We start from the raw sequence: 22,180 nt of genomic DNA, 5'->3' as shown, positions 1-22,180 counted from the left end.
GCCGGGTGATCATCATCTGGGCCTTTTCACGTCACTTCCGTTGAAAACAACACCACGTGCGTTGCCCATGAACGCAGTAGCTGTCACTTCCAGCAGGATTAAAAGCAGCATTTATTTGACGTAGAAATGCAGACTGGTTGAAGCTAGTTTGAACCAAAAAAGTCAAGCTTCGGAGAAGGTAGGGGTTGAGTTTGTAGCGGCTATTTTGCTGGCCAAACGGAACCACCGGTCAAGGAAACCGGTGTCGCTTGAATTAGTTCATGTCCTCAAATCTCCAAACACGTTCAACGTTCACCTTTGAAGGGTTTTGTGAAAATAGCTCATGCTAGCAAACGCTTTGCACCTCGTTATGCTCCTGAAGTAATTTGTGAAATGCAATTAAATAACATTACATTGTAAGAAAGTGAGACTTGGAAGCTAACGTTAACTTGAGGCAGCAAACGCTTCATCTGCTCAGTGACGTCAGCAGTGAGCTCACTGCTCAGTGACGTGTTGGTGGTGGCTCACACCGTCGCTAACGTATTCCGTCACACACTTTATTTCTCTTTTCTTTTCTCTTCCATTCACTGAAATTGATGAGAAATGATTTGTGTTGTGCACAATCCACAATCTGTTTTGTTGTTTTCTTCTCCTCTGACTCCCCGTGTGAATTTTCTCACGGCGCCTCAGAGTCTCAACCGAGTTTGAGAGAAACGGGAGACTTGAGGGCTCAAGGTGAGCTTATACCTGCTGCCCCCCAACACACACACACACACACACACACACACACACACACACACACACACACACACACACACACACACACACACACACACACACACACACACACACACACACACCGCTTCCCATGTAGCGTCAGGCCCGCGCTGCTTTGCCCTGAGTGTGTAGGAGTTGCAGCAGTGTGTTGTTGCAGCTTTGTTGCTGCGGTTGCATGGTTGTGTGACGTGCCGCTCTGCTAACGCTGCATGCTAGCTGAAGATTCAAAGTCTGCTTTCATTCTGCTGAAATGTCTCCGGTTTCTGTTGAGATTCTCCAAAAATATTCCTTTACATGATCTATGAAAAACCCAGAAAGCGGTGGAGCTTTTTAGTAAAAACTATTTTAAAATGTCAAATTTTGGTAATTTAAAAGAAAATTGGATATGAAAAGTAGAAATGTTTTTTTTTTTTTTGTTTTGCTTGTTTCTTCTCTGGTTTGTAAAGCCAGAGAAGAAGAAACGACCAGAATTTCTTTGTGTTATTTACTAAATAAATAGATTTCAATGTTAAGCCAATAATTACTGGTGTTTCAAATCAAAATGACACAAAAGACAAACAAAATAGATTTATTTCAAATAAAACTAATATACATTAGAATACTGAAGTTACAAAAAGATTTTATGCTGTTATGTAAAATACATGTTTTGAAGGAATCCCTTTGATCTTATAAATTAGTAAGAAGACGTGGAGCTTCTGCTACATGAGGAAACATGGAAAGAGCTAATCAGAAATAAAAATAGATTTAAAAAAGTTTGACTGCTTTAAAGTCAGTCAATATTTTTTTTATTGATTATTGAGGAATGTTATAAATAGTTTAGTTACTTTGAAATTCTTACATTATCTTTTGAGATGCTGTTGTCATTTCCTATCAGAAATAAGTTTTTAATCTCCAATTATCAGGTATGAAGATGTTTATGTTAGTGATGGGTAAATGAGGCGTCATGTATCGTTTTGACCCAAAGCAAAACTTTATTGATACCGCGTCAATACTGTGTCACTGAATACTGACACCTGCTGGACATTAAAAATCCCTACAGGCAACGCAGTTCACAGACTGATTTGATGACCTAGTCTATACAATAAGATTTAAGTCATTTAATTTCATCGTATATTATATATTGTATAATGTCATATCTTCAGTTAAAATCAAAATATATTTCATATTCCTCGATACAGTCAATAAGTAATTTCCCTTTTTTTTGCCTAAAGATTTTTATTTATGGAGGGTAATTTAAGAATAAAATTTTGAAATGTATAATTTCAAAGGAGAAACATGCAAAACTTAACCTGCAGAACATAATATGAAAGTAAACTAAGAGTCGGTTTCAGCTGAATTTGGATTCAGATAGATGGAGTAGAAACTGAAAAGAACCGGATGAAACAACTACGAAGTGAGAACCAATACCTTATTTTCTGACGTAAGATTAAAATGGCCCCATACTACCAAACCTTTCGTTTGCCTTGAGGCTCCATAGTTGACGCTGTACCATAAAAGATCAAGAATTATTTTGGCAAATGCATCCCGTTGACAGATTGGCTTCCATATATAAACAGTTTGGCGCACCAGTGTCATTTGGAAACAGTTCCTGTATCGGTCACGTGACTTGCTGAAAACGATACGCGCACCGACGCTGATTTTGGTCTATGAGCTTGACACATGCGCCGACGCATCGGTGTTACCGGACCCATCACTAGTTTATGTTTCAAACATCTTATCGACAGTTAAAGAACTTTTTTATTTATTTATGTACAGTGAATCAAATCTTAATGTTGCAGTGATATTCTGGGTTTTTCAGAGATGGCTTCAGTCTGTTTTACTTTCTTTTACTTCCCCTTTCTCAGTTTGGAAGTCAGACAAAATGTAGTAAAAGTAACGAGAGAGTAAATATGGTAATAGATTATTTACAACTGTTTTTTATTATTATTAAAACAAGATTTAACTTTACCGTTAAACTGGAATAAAAGACAAGTTGGTTTCACAAGCAAAAAATCAAAAAAGCTGTAATGACTGTTGACTACATTTTGTCTAGTTAAAGGCTCCACAGCTTTGTGCTGCAACCTAAATGTGACATAAAGATAAACTGAGCTCAGAGCGGCTCAGGTCACAGTAAGAAAAACTTCAGCTTTATTAGAATTTATAGTTTCATTCACTGCCGCCCCTAAAAGAAACAAAAAGTCACTTCTGTGAAAGATTTGTTGCAAACAATCCCAGCAGGATTTTAATTTCTTCTTAGCCAATCTAAGCCAAGCTCTCCTCCGTGTCTTTCTCCCCACAGTCGCCATGTACCTGGGGATCAGAAAGGGGAAATTAAAGACGGTAAGCCCCGCTCCCTCAGATTCACTTGGAATATGAGAACCACCAGCTCCATGGAGCCCTGCGACATCATGAGGGAGATCCGCAAGGTGCTCGACGCCAACAACTGCGACTACGAACAGCAAGAGAGTTTCCTGCTCCTCTGCGTCCATGGCGACGGGCGGGCCGAGAACCTGGTCCGGTGGGAGATGGCGGTCTGCAAGCTCCCCCGTCTCTCCCTGAACGGCGTCCGCTTCAACAGGATATCCGGGTCGTCCATCGCTTTCAAGAACATTGCTTCCAAAAAAGCCAACGACTTAAAACTATGAACAAAAGGACTTAAAAGATAAGTTAAAAAAAATCAAAATCAAATCTATATTCAGAGGTATTTAAGCTGTACAATCATCCAAGTAGCAGTTTCCAAATGTCTCCTTTTTGTCCCCTGGGGCAACCGGGTTCCTGCAGGCACCGTGTTGGTGACCCCTGTTTTGGATCAATAAAGTATTTTTGAATTGAATTTTGAATTTGAATTTTTCTTCCAAACCATGCTTTACGACAGAGAGAAGTTTTCCCCATTTGAAGGTCCGAAACTGAAAGCAGAAATATAATGTCACACCAGCAGTGAAAGTTTCAAAAATGTCATTGTGAACTTAGACTGGTTGGCCAGTAGGTGGCAGCATAAGGAGTGATAAACATGACAACGGATACTTGTGTGGCAGTATGCCCTGTGGGCTCTGAACGCGTCACACAAGGGCCTGAATTTAATTGGTTGTGGGGCTGTCTGTATATAAAGGGCCCTCCCTCACCTGGTAGACATCATGTTTTCCTTCCGGTTCACACCTCGCTGTTTGCTGGCGCTGCACGCCAGCCGCGCGTACTAATGCGCTCTTGAATGATGCGCTTAACGACGCACTAATCGCTGATCGATCCTTCTTGTGGTAAGAAGCTTCTCACACCCTTAATGACTGTTAGCCTAGCCTTAGCTAAAAAAAAGTTGGTTTCACAACGGGAAAAAAACGATTCATCAAATTGTGCATATTGTTCAAATCAAGCAAAAAGAACTGAATAACTTTTGATTCGTTGTTATTAATTTTGCCGTAGAAAAAAATCCCCCAACAAAGCTCCTATTTGCTGTTTGTCCATGGACAAACTCCTCAACAGTCACCTGGCAAAAAAGTGAGAAGGAGGCTCTGTGGGAGGAGAGCAAAGCGCTCACTGGCGAGTCAAAGCATCTGAATTTATTAGGTCTCTATATGGCGATTAACATAAATCATTAAAAAAAGTTTTATTTTCCATTCATCCATTTCTATCTAAGGGGAACACACTCACACCTAGGGAGAATTTGGAGTGACCAATGAACTCTTACCTTGTTGTCATGTTTTTGGGATGTGGGAGGAAACCGGAGTACCCGGAGGAAACCCACGCATGCACAGGGAGAACATGCAAACTCCATGCAGAAAGGCTGGGAAGCGAACCCACAACCTTGTGACTGCAAGGCAACAACCTTACGGACTGAGCCACTGTGCAGCCCGCTATAGAATGGCGCTACTATTAATATATCTCTTAGCATTTTGACGTCACCACCGTTCTCGACTGACTACGTTAGCAACCGGGTTCCCATGGGAACCGTGTTGGTGACCCCTGTTTTGGATCAATAAAGTATTTTTGAATTGAATTTTGAATTTTTCTTCCAAACCATGCTTTACGACAGAGAGAAGTTTTCCCCATTTGAAGGTCCGAAACTGACATAGTTAATAATGAAAGCAGAAATATTATGTCACATCAGTCGTGTAAGTTTTAAAAATGTCATTGTGAACTTAGACTGGTTGGCCAGTAGGTGGCAGCATACGGAGTGATGAACAAGACAACGCGATACTTGCATTTCCTGCATTATTTGTAGTCCGATTTCTCTGACGCACCAGTGCGTGCGTTCGTCAATGAATGTCATGGAAACGACGTTAGCGTCCTCAAGCCTATAAATGACGCTGACCTTCTGAGTTCTTTCCCCTTTGCGACGGGACTTTTGAGAGAGACGCCTGAAGGAGCCTTTACAGCCTCGGAAGGTTTGAGCTTGTTGAAAAGTCTGCTGTGCAAAACTTGTTAAAGAAGCGCTTGCTGAAATACGCACTTGCTGAAGAAGCCCGTGGATAAGAAACCTGCGAAAGACGGTTCCTGGCCAGGAGAAGCACCAACAGGGAGACCAGCTGGAAGGTTAAAATTGCTCTTTTATTTTTTAATAAACGAAAGCAAGTTATTACTAAGACATTAGTGACTTGTTTAGTTTATTTTGTGTGTGTGTGTGTTGTAAAGAAATACTGACTGCTGTAGAAAAAAAAAGACTAGTAGCATTCTTTGCTAGCATAGATCGTTCTTAACTAATGAGGCTTTTTCTTAACTGGATTTCGCTGGAAATGTCAGGAATGTTAAACTGTGGTGTAGTGATTTAATAAATATATGTATTTTACTTAATTATAGTCAAATCAGTTAAATTAATGTTAAATTTCTGGAAAATTAGCATGGGTTTTGACCGTTATTTTTTGAAAAATGCCATTATAAACACTCAGTTTCCATGGATACGCTAAGTGAAATACGTTAAATATTTAACATTAGGTTTTGACCGTTATTTTTTGAAAAATGCCATGATAAACACTCAGTTTCCATGGATACGCTAAGTGAAATACGTTAAATATTTAACATTATTTTTAAAACACATTCAAAAAAATAGTATTTACCTTTATGATAGTCTATACTTTAATTGTTTAATTTCATTATTTTTTCAAGAAACGGACATGTTGATCTGTTTTTTATTATTGTTATTATTTTTAGCATAGCCAGGAAACATGAATTGATTTGAAAAAACAAAAATGATGATATTTAATCTAAGAGTATCAGGTTTGATGACTTTGGTGTCCAATTCTTTGAAATTTTGATGACTTCTTTAAAGCATATAGCTTTAATAGGTCTCTTGCATTTGTGGGGTGAAACAAATTTGTGAGTTAATTTTAAATTGTTTTGTGACTTATGTGTGAGCTTATTGACATTTGTGGATAAATGTCTGGGATATGAACACTAGTGTTTGAGAAAAATTGTTATGCTGGTTTGAAAAAAAAAACAAACAATAAGATTTCTGTCCAATTCTTGGCCTTTACTTTTGTTTTTTTGAAAAATGCCCTGACAAACATACTTGGTTTCCATGGTAATCACATCAGACTAGCGGTTTATTAGGACACTCGAAGACGCTTTGCATAAAATTTCCATTCATGCACACGTTCACACACTGATGATATTAAGCTAATGGATTGTAGCCACAGATGTTATATCGTGCCAGCAATAAACTCCAGCTAAAGGTGGGAGAAGTGTCTTGCTCAAGGACACAACGACAGAGGCGGACCATTGCAGGGCAAACTCCTACCACTGTTGCCCCAGTAATAAGCATTATAAGTGTGTGTTTGTGTTTGTTAATGATAGAACATTAGTAGGCAATGAATCGTGTATAGACAATAAGACTTTGAGGCATCATGCACACATAAGGGATGCAGATTATTATTTTAATGATTTTGTCTGGCTTATCTCCAGACAAAATATAATGGCCATTTTAACACTGGATATGGATTTCTAAACCAAATAAACAGTTTTATTTTTGTAGGAGGGAGCCCCTGGAAACGGAGGAAAGGCCACTTATGTCAGCCTGTTTATTTAGATCCCCAGTCTTTAAACTTAATTAATTTTACAGGTTTACATTTCTGCTGTTGGCTATATGTGGGAGTATGAAGGTAGTACTGATGAGGTGTCAGACTTGCTGTCTTTGTGATTGTGAAAAATTGTGGAGCTCAAAGGAATTTAGTTTGATTAACTAGAATTAACATTTTGGTAATTTACAAATGCAATTGGAAACATATATTTCTAAACTTTGATACTTTTAAAGTATTAAAGTTGTGTAAGCAGTGATTTAAGTGTAATAATTATGAATGGATCACTATCTTATCCCTGGCTATTGTTAAGAATGATCAAATGTACCTGAGCATCAAAGATTTGTGAGGATGGGTTGTTATATAAAGGTAAACTGAGTAACTTGTTGCAGTCTTATTTCATTCACACTTATGGCACAGTCTAAGATTACAGGTGTTTCAGTGGCTATTAAGACATTCTAAACACAGTGTATAGCTCTTTAATTTATGTTTCCAAATGTTTAATAGTTTATGGTTAGGGATGAATTGCCAATAAGTCTAAATTTGATTTGTTGTCTTTAATGATTGATTGGTACCAAGATGAAGCTGCAAGTTTGTTTGTCTGAGTGGCGATGCTCCATACATGTTTGATCATTGAGTTTTAGAGTGTGTTCTGGTTTTTATGTAAAATTGTATTTTTTGCTGTTTTTTTGTGACTAAAGATAAGCTATATTTGTTTTATCTCTTAATTCCCATCTTTATTGTATAATCAAATACAATGGCATAGCAATAATATTGTTAATTAAATATATTCAAGAAAAACAAACACATTCACAAACCTGGGTTATTGTATTGTTGGTATTTTAGTTCCCTCAAAACATTGCTTTGGACTTTTGTGAAGGTCTAGATCCTGAATTATAGCTTTTTTTGCTTTGTTTTTTCCTTTGCAGCTCAGACCATGGCGCTTCCAGCAGATGGATCCCCAAAGTTGGAGGGACTTCCAGACAATGGTAAGGAACACGGTAAGGTGTGGTCAAATGAAACCGACATGGTTTCTGAAGACTACGGAGAGGGGTTGAGGTGTAGTTCACCTCCGCAGTCTGTGGACTGTGCTACCAGCTCCAGTGGTAGCAGTGCTATCAGCTATAGCGGTAGCTCTACTACCACCTCCAGTGAAGATGAGGTAGGTAATGCCTGTACTATCAGCTCCAGTGGTAGCTCTACTACTAGCTCCAGCGGTAGCTCTACTACTAGCTCCAGCGGTAGCTCTACTACCAGCTCCAGTGAAGACGAGGCTAATAATGAAGACCAGGATGACTTTTATTCCAGACTTCGGATTGTCCAGGTCCTTGCACCAAACATTAAATTCCTGTGGGGCATAGGAGTGCTTGAACAGTCATTGAAACATCTCAAATCGAAGCTTGATCAGTTGAGCTCCGCTGTGGACCGTGGCACTGCTGCGTCGCTGCGCTCTGAGATTCTTGAGATTCTTCCCCCAAATTTCAAATACATAAAAGACATTGGGGTAGCTGAGAAGCCTGAAGAAGACACGGCTCCTTCTACTTCACTTGAATTCACGTCTGGACTTGACAAACAGGAAGAGCCCATTTTGCGTCCAGAGAACTCCAGACCTATTGGTACCTCGCAACACCATCAGGTAGGTTTGGAAGAGGACGGGGCTTCTTTGACTTCTGGCCGCGCCAGGAGTATTACACAGAAGGTGGATGCTGCGAAGGAGGACAACCCACCATTAAAGCTTAGTTTTGGTACAGTGCTTCCTTCCAGCTTTGACAAACCGGAAGAGCCCATTTTGCGTCCAGAGAACTCCAGACCTATTGGTACCTCGCAACACCATCAGGTAGGTTTGGAAGAGGACGGGGCTTCTTTGACGTCTGGCCGCACCAGGAGCATTACACAGAAGGTGGATGCTGCGAAGGAGGACAACCCACCATTAAAGCTTAGTTCTGGTACAGTGCTTCCTTCCAGCTTTGACAAACCGGAAGAGCCCATTTCGCGTCCAGAGGACTCCATTCCTATCAGTGCCTCGCCACAACCTCTGGCAGGTTGGAGAAATTTAGTGACTTTTTGCCGCGCCATTAGAATTCCAAAGAAGGTGGTTGATGCGAAGGAGGATGACACACCATCCAAGCCTAGCGATCGGGTAGGTTCGAAAGAGGACGTGACTCATGCGACATCTGTGACTGGCATAAACGGAAAGAGGACAAAGGACAGTGATGCTGAAGAGCAGCCCCCAGGAAAGAGGACCAGGGACACTGTTGCTAAAGAGGAGCCCCCAGCCAAGAGGAGTAAGGACACTCTTGCTGAAAAGGAGCTCCCTGCCAAGAAGACCAGGGACAGTGTTACTGAAGTGAAACTCCCAGCCAAGAGGGCCAGGAATAGTGATGATGCTAGACAGGAGCCCTCTGCCAAGAAGACCAGGGAGAATCAAACTGAAGATGTGCTCCCCTCCAAGAGGACCAGGGACAGTGTTGCTGAAGAGGAGCCCCCAGCCAAGAGGACTAGAGACACTGTTGCTGAAGAGGAGCTCCCAGCCAAGACGGCACAGTAGTATAATGAAGATCCCATTTGGGACGAGGTCCTTCAAAGTATCGGCAGAAGGATGGCATGGAGATATGGTAAAGAATGGGAGGACGAGCCCATTCCGTCAACCCCTCTGTTCATTCCATACCGAAAGACAGACCATGAAGATCCTATTCTGTTATCCCCTATCCTCAGTCCCTCACCAAGGACGTCGTGTGGGGATCCTGGTCTGTCATCCCCCGTCCTCAGTCCCTCGTATAGAATGGCGGATAAACTTCCTGTTTTGTTATCCCCTATCCTCAGTCCCTCACCAAGGACAGCGTGTGAGGATCCTGGTCTGTCATCCCCTGTCCTCAGTCCCTCACCAAGGACGTCGTGTGGGGATCCCGGTCTGTCATCCCATGTCCTCAGTCCCTCGTATAGAATGCCACGTAAACGTCCTGTTTTGTCATCCCCTGTCCTCAGTCCCTCACGAGGGACGATGCAAGAGGATCTTTTTCTCTCATCCCCTGACGTCAGTCCCTCACCATCGACGCACTGTGAAGATCCCGTTTTGTCACCCCGCGTTTTCAGTCCTTCACCATCAACACACCGTGAAAATCCAACTTTGTCATCCCCTGACTTCCGTTTCCGGATGGAGACTGAAAAGGACATAGAAGAGGAACCGACACCTTCAACATCTGGTGGAACTACAGCAAGAGCGAGTTCCAGACACGTGTGGTTTAGACATCGCTACGTTTCAAGTGACTCTGATTAGATTGGGATCCGTAAAAACTGAGGACCTATGTGGGAAGTCACATTAGGACATATCATCATTTCTCTGTTTTTTTTTTTGTTTTTTTTTGTTTTATTAAAGCCAATGGATTTCTAGCAAGCCTCTGGAAGCCTTAGGTAGCGCCTTGCACCGGGGCTTTTCTTTATCCCGCTGCTAGATGTAGCATTTTAGATGTTGAGGATTCTGGCAGGACTCAGGAAGCCTTAGGTAGCGCCTTGCACCGGAGTTTTCTTCGTCTTTGTGTCTTCCTCTCATCTTCCCCATGTTTCAGGGTAAATAGCGGTTCTTCCCCACGCGGTGCTCTCCAATATAGTAAATTATTCTATTCTGTTCCTCCACTAATCCACTCTCCAAGGTTTTAATCTTTCAGGTTTTAGCTGCTCATCGCTGGATCCTTTCGTCGTCGTCCATGTGGTTCCTGTCCTTCTGGACCCCTTGTTTTTCACACTGCTTGTAAGTTTTTCCACATTCACATGATACTGCTTGCCTCCTGCTGGTGGTGGGGACCATCAGCTTTACTAAATAAAAATAGAAATAGAAGTTATTAGTAATTTACAAAGTGCTCAACCACATAGAGTTAAAATTTACATTAAGTAAGGAATGCTTGCCTGACAATACGTTGTATCAGAAACCAAATTAAAGCATCAGGACAATAAGAAATTAGAAGACAAAGGAGAACATAGACATAATTTATGATTGAAGGATTTAATTAAGAGCTTCTATTCAGAGAGACACTAGAGAACAGGATCAGAGGAAAGGAAATGGAGAGCATGTGGAGTAAAGTTTTATGTAGATAAACTATTAATCTCATGAAACAAATAGTTTATATGGCCAATAGCATGTTCATGTGTTACAACACAGAAAAATCACAAAAGAAGAATAGACATTAAAAAAATACCCGACCCAAGTTCAGACTTCTCAGATTTCTGATTCTCTGATCATCCCAGGTTGGATCTCCTCCGCCTGTAATCCTCCACCTTCAGCACCACCAGTCAGGTGGAGGAAGATAAGAGAACCCAGTTGACAAAAAAAGTAAGAAAACTTATTTTCATTTTAAATATGGATGAAATTGAGCTCAAATTTCAAAATTGTTCTTCCTTCTGTCCACATATATTCTATTTGTTAACCCTGTTGTCTTTTCTCTGGATTTCATTTCTACATCAACTCATGTCACATGACATGAGTTGACCAACAATTAAAGCAGAAGACCAGCGCCGCCTGTAATCCTCCACCTTCAACACCACCAGTCAGGTGGAGGAAGATAAGAGAACCCAGTTGACAAAAAAAGTAAGAACATTTACTTTTACACAACAAAAAATGTTCAACACACAGAACGTCGAGGTCAATATTCAAATCTATTTCCTATTTCCTGCTGTACTTTCTCCTCACTGACACTTTTGTTTTGTGTGTGTGTGTTTTTTTACTGAGTCCTTTCATAACAGCAGAGCTTGTGTTGATGGAAGGAGGATCAGGAATAGAGCAGAGGACCTGCTGATCTACTGGTTCTAGTAGATTTTATAAATGGTGAGGTCATGATTATGACTTGATCAGAAAGTCTGATTCAGTCATCTGTTAGATTCAGATTCTGCAGATCAATAATGTCTGATCGTCCCAGGTTGGATCTCCTCCGCCTGGAATCCTCCGCCTTCAGCACCACCAGTCAGGTGGAGGAAGATAAGAGAACCCAGTTGAAATAAAAAGTAAGAACATTTCTATCTACGCAACATGACTAATCATTTCAAATATAGCTGCAGAGAGCTGAGCTGAAAGTTAGAAGCTGTCTGCTGTTCATGCATATTTTCCTCCTTAACTTTATCTTCTCTCTTTATTTCATTTCTCTGTGAACTCATGTGATGACTGGAGTTGACCAACAATTAAAGCAGAAGAAGACCTGCTCCACCTGCTGATCTACTGGTTGTAACAGCTTGTGGGAAAGGTGAGGACATGATGATGACTTTGATCAGAAAGTCTCTTCCAATAATCCGTGATTTAGACAGAGATTAAGGAATGTGTGTCTGATCATGTGATGATTCGCCAGCATCACTGGACCAATCAGGCGAGAGAAGACAGAGAGGACTGAGGACTAAAACGAAAATACTCTGCCTGCCAAAAAAGGCAGACGATCCAGTGGCCCCAGGTTTACACACCATCTGCTGGTACTAAATACATTTTTTACAACCTTAACTTTTCAGCCATTCTATAGTTGAGATTATTTTCTTAATTATTCAAGAATTGAAACCTTGATTTTCCTTCCTGTTAGATCATATAAGCAAAAAAATAAACAAATTTTAACGTGCAAAAAGTTTATTTACAGTGAGCAACGCTAAAACACTTTTATACATACAGTGCAGTAAACAATTCTCATTCAATTCCCCCCCGTTGTGACAGGTTTGAGGCAGACCGACCGCTGGGGAGATGGACCTCACCTGGCACCATTACTCTGGATGTAACAGGTAGGTGAGCAGAAAGTGAAGCTGCTGAGACATCTCAGAAAAGTTTCAGCATTTACTGACGTGCGTTGGACTCGGCGTTTCTCAAATTTGTTCTTCTGTTTCCTCAGCTCGACTCTCCTGTCAATCAAAACATCAATGACTCGAGAAGCGGACAGCGAGGTTTCTGGTGCCTGGCTGGAGACGAGATTCTGATTATTCAAGAGCCAAAACAAAACGTCAGAATAAATAGTTAGAAGGCAGATTTGTTTTCTGTTTGTTGTTGTTTTCATTATTAATGCTCCATAACACAAAATGCATCAGTGCTGTATCTCTTGAGTTGAATAAAATGTTCTTCTTTCAATCTGTTATTTCTGGAGTCTTTTTATTTTTAACCATAATCATTTCTGGAAACATTATATATTAAAGGAACGCCCACATTTTTAATAGAACTTCATAACTGATCAAAGCACAAACTGGAGAACAGGTTTAAAAGAAATGTTTTTTTTAGTGTGAATTCATTTGTAGTTACATAAATACACAATTCACATCTTAAAAACAAACACAAGCCAGTCACACTGAAGAAGTTTCCTGATGTTGACCTTTGACCCTTAGCTTCAACTGATTCACTGAAGGGTTGGGTAGAAATGTTACCCAGAGAACGCTCTTTTTCCTCATGGACTCATAACCAATGAAACAAACTGGAAGAACTGGAAGCTGCACCAGTTGGTGGATCAAGTCGGTCAACTCCAAGTAGCCCACACCGATGGCCTTTGAAGCTTCACAGCTCTGACTCTGACTTATGAAAACCTTTCCTCCAGTTTGAGTCGAGACTGTGGAAGGTTTTTTTTTTACGGCCTGCTGCTTCTTCAGTTGCTGTGAACCAGAGTGACAAACAGGAGGAGTGAGCAGAGAGAGACGGCGCCAGTCAGGACGGCTTTCACCAGCAACACCGTCCAGCTGCCCGGCATGAAGACACGAGACGGACATTACCGGCAAAATAATCTATTACAATAAGAGTTTGGCTGAAATATTTTTGCAACGACTGAGAAATATGAAAAAAAACACCCGAAAAAAACAAAACATAAAATGATTAAGTCTGGTTCTTTGTTGACCGCTACACAGTGGTCAACAAAGAACCAAGACAGAAGCTACAAACCTTTAAGTCACCATGCCGAGTTATGAAACAAAAAGAAAAGCCATAAAGCCATGCAGTACATGAATCTTTTTGATTTTAGTCTTTTTTTCCCAGTTTTCCTAAACGATAAACCTAACAGTTAACATTTGATGATGATGTATTTGTTTCCCAACCGTCTGAAACGCTGACATTTTCATACGTCCACTTCACATTTAAGTGCTGCTTTGCATTTATCTGTTACATAAAATTCCAGTAAAATGCAAAAAAAAAAAAAAAAAAGATTTGTAACAAGACAAAATGTGAAAATGACTGAATGCTTTTGCAAAAGCACTGCAACCAGAACGATTGGTTTGGGTGAATTTAGGGACCACCAAGAAATAACGCAACGTTTTCTCCTCTTGCATATTTATTAAAATCCTTTGTTTTTACATAGTGTTGCATACAATCTCTTAAGAGTACAGCGGAAGGAAAGTTTAACGTGGACAACAAAACCAACACAGTATAACCACTCTGTATTCATGTTAAAACTCACTGCAGCTCTCGGCCATCAGCCCAAGAAACCAACAAGAAAAGCGAGCAAATGCCTTCAGTTCGTAGCATTGTGTGTGCAAAACAGGGAGAGTCGGGTCCCAGGGCCCATTTTCCAGCAGCTTCCTTACGTTGCAGGCCACAGAAAAATCTAGAAATTTCCGGTTGCCTTCTATCTTCCGTCAGGGCTGCCGTGCATTTCCGGTGTGTAAGTTAGAAGAACAATCATGACCCACAGATGCAGCACCGCCTGAAGAAAAAACACAACAAAACAAAAACTGATTAAACACTTTGAATGTATTGTCAGACGATAAACTATCCCATGTGGTAAAAACCAACAATGTTGTTGTTTTGAGACCATTTTCAACTAATAATATGAATAGGCGATATGTCCAGGGTCAGCAGCCCTCATGACCCAACTATAGGAATAATTCATGATAATTAATGGATGGATAAATGTGCTCTTAATGTAATGTACATTTGTCTCCAAAATATTGATTTGATTCATGTTTTATTACTTTTGTTTGAGATAGATTGGGTGTAAGGATAGATAAATACATCTCCATAATGTTTCCTTATTGTTGCTTATTCTAGATTGTTTGTTACTAATATAATTTTAAATAAAGATTTAATAATGATTTGAAAATAAAAAAGTGACTTACCACGTGACAGACACACCGCGTGACATATCACGTTTTGTAGCCATTTCTTTACTATTTAATTTGTATTTTTAATGTTGAAAGTCTTCTTGGGTGTTTTAAAAGGCGTTGGCAAATAAAATACGTTATTATTAGTATAATTATTATAACAAGGTCGGTACAGGAAATAGTGTCACTAGCGCCCCCTTCATTTCCGGAATGAAATAGTCCCATTTCCATATAAGGTATGAGACTGACAGTGGTCCGTCCCCGCCCCTTTCTGTTTGCTGCAGCGAGGTGTACTTGGGTGTACTTGCCCTCACCTGGTAGACATCATGTTTTCCTTCCGGTTCACACCTCGCTGTTTGCTGGCGCTGCACGCCAGCCGCGTACTAATGCGCTCTTGAATGATGCGCTTAACGACGCACTAATCGCTGATCGATCCTTCTTGTGGTAAGAAGCTTCTCACACCCTTAATGTCTGTTAGCCTAGCCTTAGCTAAAAAAAAATTTGGTTTCACAATGGGAAAAAAACGATTAATCAAATTGTGCATATTTTTCAAATGAAGCAAAATGAACTGAATAATTTTTGATTCGTTATTAATTTTGCCGTAGAAAAACCCCCAACAAAGCTCCTATTTGCTGTTTGTCCATGGACAAACTCCTCAACAGTCACCTGGCAAAAAAGTGAGAAGGAGGCTCTGTGGGAGGAGAGCAAAGCGCTTACTGGCGAGTCAAAGCATCTGAATTTATTAGGTCTCTATATGGCGATTAACATAAATGTACAATCCTAAAAAAAAAATTTCAAAAAATTTTTTGTATTCCATTCACCCATTTCTATCTAAGGGGAACACACTCACACCTAGGGACAATTTGGAGTGACCAATTTCTTACCTTGTTGTCATGTTTTTGGAATGTGGGAGGAAACCCGGAGGAAACCCACACATGCACAGGGAGAACATGCAAACTCCTGCAGTAGTTCTGGGAAGTGAACCCACAACCTTCCGACTGCAAGGCAACAACCTTACGGACTGAGCCACTGTGCAGCCCGCTATAGAATGGCGCTACTATTAATATATCTCTTAGCATTTTGACGTCACCGGCGTTCTCGACTGACTACGTAAGAGAAGCATCCGGGGTCTTTCGCCGCCGGGTGATCATCATCTGGGCCTTTTCACGTCACTTCCGTTGAAAACAACACCACGTGCGTTGCCCATGAACGCAGTAGCTGTCACTTCCAGCGGGATTAAAAGCAGCATTTATTTGACGTAGAAATGCAGACTGGTTGAAGCTAGTTTGAACCAAAAAAGTCAAGCTTCGGAGAAGGTAGGGGTTGAGTTTGTAGCGGCTATTTTGCTTGCCAAACGGAACCACCGGTCAAGGAAACCGGTGTCGCTTGAATTAGTTCATGTCCTCAAATCTCCAAACACGTTCAACGTTCACCTTTGAAGGGTTTTGTGAAAATAGCTCATGCTAGCAAACGCTTTGCACCTCGTTATGCTCCTGAAGTAATTTGTGAAATGCAATTAAATAACATTACATTGTAAGAAAGTGAGACTTGGAAGCTAACGTTAACTTGAGGCAGCAAACGCTTCATCTGCTCAGTGACGTCAGCAGTGAGCTCACTGCTCAGTGACGTGTTGGTGGTGGCTCACACCGTCGCTAACGTATTCCGTCACACACTTTATTTCTCTTTTCTTTTCTCTTCCATTCACTGAAATTGATGAGAAATGATTTGTGTTGTGCACAATCCACAATCTGTTTTGTTGTTTTCTTCTCCTCTGACTCCCCGTGTGAATTTTCTCACGGCGCCTCAGAGTCTCAACCGAGTTTGAGAGAAACGGGAGACTTGAGGGCTCAAGGTGAGCTTATACCTGCTGCCCCCCAACACACACACACACACACACACACACACACACACACACACACACACACACACACACACACACACACACACACACACACACCGCTTCCCATGTAGCGTCAGGCCCGCGCTGCTTTGCCCTGAGTGTGTAGGAGTTGCAGCAGTGTGTTGTTGCAGCTTTGTTGCTGCGGTTGCATGGTTGTGTGACGTGCCGCTCTGCTAACGCTGCATGCTAGCTGAAGATTCAAAGTCTGCTTTCATTCTGCTGAAATGTCTCCGGTTTCTGTTGAGATTCTCCAAAAATATTCCTTTACATGATCTATGAAAAACCCAGAAAGCGGTGGAGCTTTTTAGTAAAAACTATTTTAAAATGTCACATTTTGGTAATTTAAAAGAAAATTGGATATGAAAAGTAGAAATGTTTTTTTTTGTTTGTTTTTTTTTTTTTGCTTGTTTCTTCTCTGGTTTGTAAAGCCAGAGAAGAAGAAACGACCAGAATTTCTTTGTGTTATTTACTAAATAAATAGATTTCAATGTTAAGCCAATAATTACTGGGGTTTCAAATCAAAATGACACAAAAGACAAACAAAATAGATTTATTTCAAATAAAACTAATATACATTAGAATACTGAAGTTACAAAAAGATTTTATACTGTTATGTAAAATACATGTTTTGAAGGAATCCCTTTGATCTTATAAATTAGTAAGAAGACGTGGAGCTTCTGCTACATGAGGAAACATGGAAAGAGCTAATCAGAAATAAAAATAGATTTAAAAAAGTTTGACTGCTTTAAAGTCAGTCAATATTTTTTTTATTGATTATTGAGGAATGTTATAAATAGTTTAGTTACTTTGAAATTCTTACATTATCTTTTGAGATGCTGTTGTCATTTCCTATCAGAAATAAGTTTTTAATCTCCAATTATCAGGTATGAAGATGTTTATGTTAGTGATGGGTAAATGAGGCGTCATGTATCGTTTTGACCCAAAGCAAAACTGTATTGATACCGCGTCAATACTGTGTCACTGAATACTGACACCTGCTGGACATTAAAAATCCCTACAGGCAACGCAGTTCACAGACTGATTTGATGACCTAGTCTATACAATAAGATTTAAGTCATTTAATTTCATCGTATATTATATATTGTATAATGTCATATCTTCAGTTAAAATCAAAATATATTTCATATTCCTCGATACAGTCAATAAGTAATTTCCCTTTTTTTTGCCTAAAGATTTTTATTTATGGAGGGTAATTTAAGAATAAAATTTTGAAATGTATAATTTCAAAGGAGAAACATGCAAAACTTAACCTGCAGAACATAATATGAAAGTAAACTAAGAGTCGGTTTCAGCTGAATTTGGATTCAGATAGATGGAGTAGAAACTGAAAAGAACCGGATGAAACAACTACGAAGTGAGAACCAATACCTTATTTTCTGACGTAAGATTAAAATGGCCCCATACTACCAAACCTTTCGTTTGCCTTGAGGCTCCATAGTTGACGCTGTACCATAAAAGATCAAGAATTATTTTGGCAAATGCATCCCGTTGACAGATTGGCTTCCATATATAAACAGTTTGGCGCACCAGTGTCATTTGGAAACAGTTCCTGTATCGGTCACGTGACTTGCTGAAAACGATACGCGCACCGACGCTGATTTTGGTCTATGAGCTTGACACATGCGCCGACGCATCGGTGTTACCGGACCCATCACTAGTTTATGTTTCAAACATCTTATCGACAGTTAAAGAACTTTTTTATTTATTTATGTACAGTGAATCAAATCTTAATGTTGCAGTGATATTCTGGGTTTTTCAGAGATGGCTTCAGTCTGTTTTACTTTCTTTTACTTCCCCTTTCTCAGTTTGGAAGTCAGACAAAATGTAGTAAAAGTAACGAGAGAGTAAATATGGTAATAGATTATTTACAACTGTTTTTTATTATTATTAAAACAAGATTTAACTTTACCGTTAAACTGGAATAAAAGACAAGTTGGTTTCACAAGCAAAAAATCAAAAAAGCTGTAATGACTGTTGACTACATTTTGTCTAGTTAAAGGCTCCACAGCTTTGTGCTGCAACCTAAATGTGACATAAAGATAAACTGAGCTCAGAGCGGCTCAGGTCACAGTAAGAAAAACTTCAGCTTTATTAGAATTTATAGTTTCATTCACTGCCGCCCCTAAAAGAAACAAAAAGTCACTTCTGTGAAAGATTTGTTGCAAACAATCCCAGCAGGATTTTAATTTCTTCTTAGCCAATCTAAGCCAAGCTCTCCTCCGTGTCTTTCTCCCCACAGTCGCCATGTACCTGGGGATCAGAAAGGGGAAATTAAAGACGGTAAGCCCCGCTCCCTCAGATTCACTTGGAATATGAGAACCACCAGCTCCATGGAGCCCTGCGACATCATGAGGGAGATCCGCAAGGTGCTCGACGCCAACAACTGCGACTACGAACAGCAAGAGAGTTTCCTGCTCCTCTGCGTCCATGGCGACGGGCGGGCCGAGAACCTGGTCCGGTGGGAGATGGCGGTCTGCAAGCTCCCCCGTCTCTCCCTGAACGGCGTCCGCTTCAACAGGATATCCGGGTCGTCCATCGCTTTCAAGAACATTGCTTCCAAAAAAGCCAACGACTTAAAACTATGAACAAAAGGACTTAAAAGATAAGTTAAAAAAAATCAAAATCAAATCTATATTCAGAGGTATTTAAGCTGTACAATCATCCAAGTAGCAGTTTCCAAATGTCTCCTTTTTGTCCCCTGGGGCAACCGGGTTCCTGCAGGCACCGTGTTGGTGACCCCTGTTTTGGATCAATAAAGTATTTTTGAATTGAATTTTGAATTTGAATTTTTCTTCCAAACCATGCTTTACGACAGAGAGAAGTTTTCCCCATTTGAAGGTCCGAAACTGAAAGCAGAAATATAATGTCACACCAGCAGTGAAAGTTTCAAAAATGTCATTGTGAACTTAGACTGGTTGGCCAGTAGGTGGCAGCATAAGGAGTGATAAACATGACAACGGATACTTGTGTGGCAGTATGCCCTGTGGGCTCTGAACGCGTCACACAAGGGCCTGAATTTAATTGGTTGTGGGGCTGTCTGTATATAAAGGGCCCTCCCTCACCTGGTAGACATCATGTTTTCCTTCCGGTTCACACCTCGCTGTTTGCTGGCGCTGCACGCCAGCCGCGCGTACTAATGCGCTCTTGAATGATGCGCTTAACGACGCACTAATCGCTGATCGATCCTTCTTGTGGTAAGAATCTTCTCACACCCTTAATGACTGTTAGCCTAGCCTTAGCTAAAAAAAAGTTGGTTTCACAACGGGAAAAAAACGATTCATCAAATTGTGCATATTGTTCAAATCAAGCAAAAAGAACTGAATAACTTTTGATTCGTTGTTATTAATTTTGCCGTAGAAAAAAATCCCCCAACAAAGCTCCTATTTGCTGTTTGTCCATGGACAAACTCCTCAACAGTCACCTGGCAAAAAAGTGAGAAGGAGGCTCTGTGGGAGGAGAGCAAAGCGCTCACTGGCGAGTCAAAGCATCTGAATTTATTAGGTCTCTATATGGCGATTAACATAAATCATTAAAAAAAGTTTTATTTTCCATTCATCCATTTCTATCTAAGGGGAACACACTCACACCTAGGGAGAATTTGGAGTGACCAATGAACTCTTACCTTGTTGTCATGTTTTTGGGATGTGGGAGGAAACCGGAGTACCCGGAGGAAACCCACGCATGCACAGGGAGAACATGCAAACTCCATGCAGAAAGGCTGGGAAGCGAACCCACAACCTTGTGACTGCAAGGCAACAACCTTACGGACTGAGCCACTGTGCAGCCCGCTATAGAATGGCGCTACTATTAATATATCTCTTAGCATTTTGACGTCACCACCGTTCTCGACTGACTACGTTAGCAACCGGGTTCCCATGGGAACCGTGTTGGTGACCCCTGTTTTGGATCAATAAAGTATTTTTGAATTGAATTTTGAATTTTTCTTCCAAACCATGCTTTACGACAGAGAGAAGTTTTCCCCATTTGAAGGTCCGAAACTGACATAGTTAATAATGAAAGCAGAAATATTATGTCACATCAGTCGTGTAAGTTTTAAAAATGTCATTGTGAACTTAGACTGGTTGGCCAGTAGGTGGCAGCATACGGAGTGATGAACAAGACAACGCGATACTTGCATTTCCTGCATTATTTGTAGTCCGATTTCTCTGACGCACCAGTGCGTGCGTTCGTCAATGAATGTCATGGAAACGACGTTAGCGTCCTCAAGCCTATAAATGACGCTGACCTTCTGAGTTCTTTCCCCTTTGCGACGGGACTTTTGAGAGAGACGCCTGAAGGAGCCTTTACAGCCTCGGAAGGTTTGAGCTTGTTGAAAAGTCTGCTGTGCAAAACTTGTTAAAGAAGCGCTTGCTGAAATACGCACTTGCTGAAGAAGCCCGTGGATAAGAAACCTGCGAAAGACGGTTCCTGGCCAGGAGAAGCACCAACAGGGAGACCAGCTGGAAGGTTAAAATTGCTCTTTTATTTTTTAATAAACGAAAGCAAGTTATTACTAAGACATTAGTGACTTGTTTAGTTTATTTTGTGTGTGTGTGTGTTGTAAAGAAATACTGACTGCTGTAGAAAAAAAAGACTAGTAGCATTCTTTGCTAGCATAGATCGTTCTTAACTAATGAGGCTTTTTCTGAACTGGATTTCGCTGGAAATGTCAGGAATGTTAAACTGTGGTGTAGTGATTTAATAAATATATGTATTTTACTTAATTATAGTCAAATTAGTTAAATTAATGTTAAATTTCTGGAAAATTAGCATGGGTTTTGACCGTTATTTTTTGAAAAATGCCATGATAAACACTCAGTTTCCATGGATACGCTAAGTGAAATACGTTAAATATTTAACATTATTTTTAAAACACATTCAAAAAAATAGTATTTACCTTTATGATAGTCTATACTTTAATTGTTTAATTTCATTATTTTTTCAAGAAACGGACATGTTGATCTGTTTTTTATTATTGTTATTATTTTTAGCATAGCCAGGAAACATGAATTGATTTGAAAAAACAAAAATGATGATATTTAATCTAAGAGTATCAGGTTTGATGACTTTGGTGTCCAATTCTTTGAAATTTTGACGACTTCTTTAAAGCATATAGCTTTAATAGGTCTCTTGCATTTGTGGGGTGAAACAAATTTGTGAGTTAATTTTAAATTGTTTTGTGACTTATGTGTGAGCTTATTGACATTTGTGGATAAATGTCTGGGATATGAACACTAGTGTTTGAGAAAAATTGTTATGCTGGTTTGAAAAAAAAAAAACAAACAATAAGATTTCTGTCCAATTCTTGGCCTTTACTTTTGTTTTTTTGAAAAATGCCCTGACAAACATACTTGGTTTCCATGGTAATCACATCAGACTAGCGGTTTATTAGGACACTCGAAGACGCTTTGCATAAAATTTCCATTCATGCACACGTTCACACACTGATGATATTAAGCTAATGGATTGTAGCCACAGATGT

The 22,180-nt window shown here is 40.1% G+C and overlaps 1 protein-coding gene and 1 long non-coding RNA gene across 2 annotated transcripts; both read left to right on the top strand.

The window, feature by feature from the left end:
• Positions 1-655: 655 nt before the first annotated feature.
• Positions 656-19,299, top strand: LOC111612232 (MAP/microtubule affinity-regulating kinase 3-like; the record flags this gene model as incomplete). The annotated part of the gene is made up of 3 exons (XM_023352738.1): positions 656-714; positions 16,585-16,629; positions 18,938-19,299. Coding segments are annotated over 3 exons (450 nt in total), but the record flags the coding sequence as incomplete, so codon positions are not given.
• On the top strand, positions 11,940-12,756 carry LOC111612139. Its single transcript, XR_002754430.1, has 4 exons — positions 11,940-11,971; positions 12,074-12,191; positions 12,424-12,488; positions 12,596-12,756. It is a non-coding gene; the product is annotated as an uncharacterized LOC111612139 (long non-coding RNA).
• Positions 19,300-22,180: the final 2,881 nt, after the last annotated feature.

This window comes from Xiphophorus maculatus, chromosome 19 (assembly GCF_002775205.1).
Source record: "Xiphophorus maculatus strain JP 163 A chromosome 19, X_maculatus-5.0-male, whole genome shotgun sequence".
In the NCBI taxonomy this organism is placed as follows: Eukaryota; Metazoa; Chordata; class Actinopteri; order Cyprinodontiformes; family Poeciliidae; genus Xiphophorus; species Xiphophorus maculatus.
The sequence above is the reverse complement of the archived record's forward strand: the minus strand, read 5'-3'. Positions and strand labels throughout refer to the sequence as shown.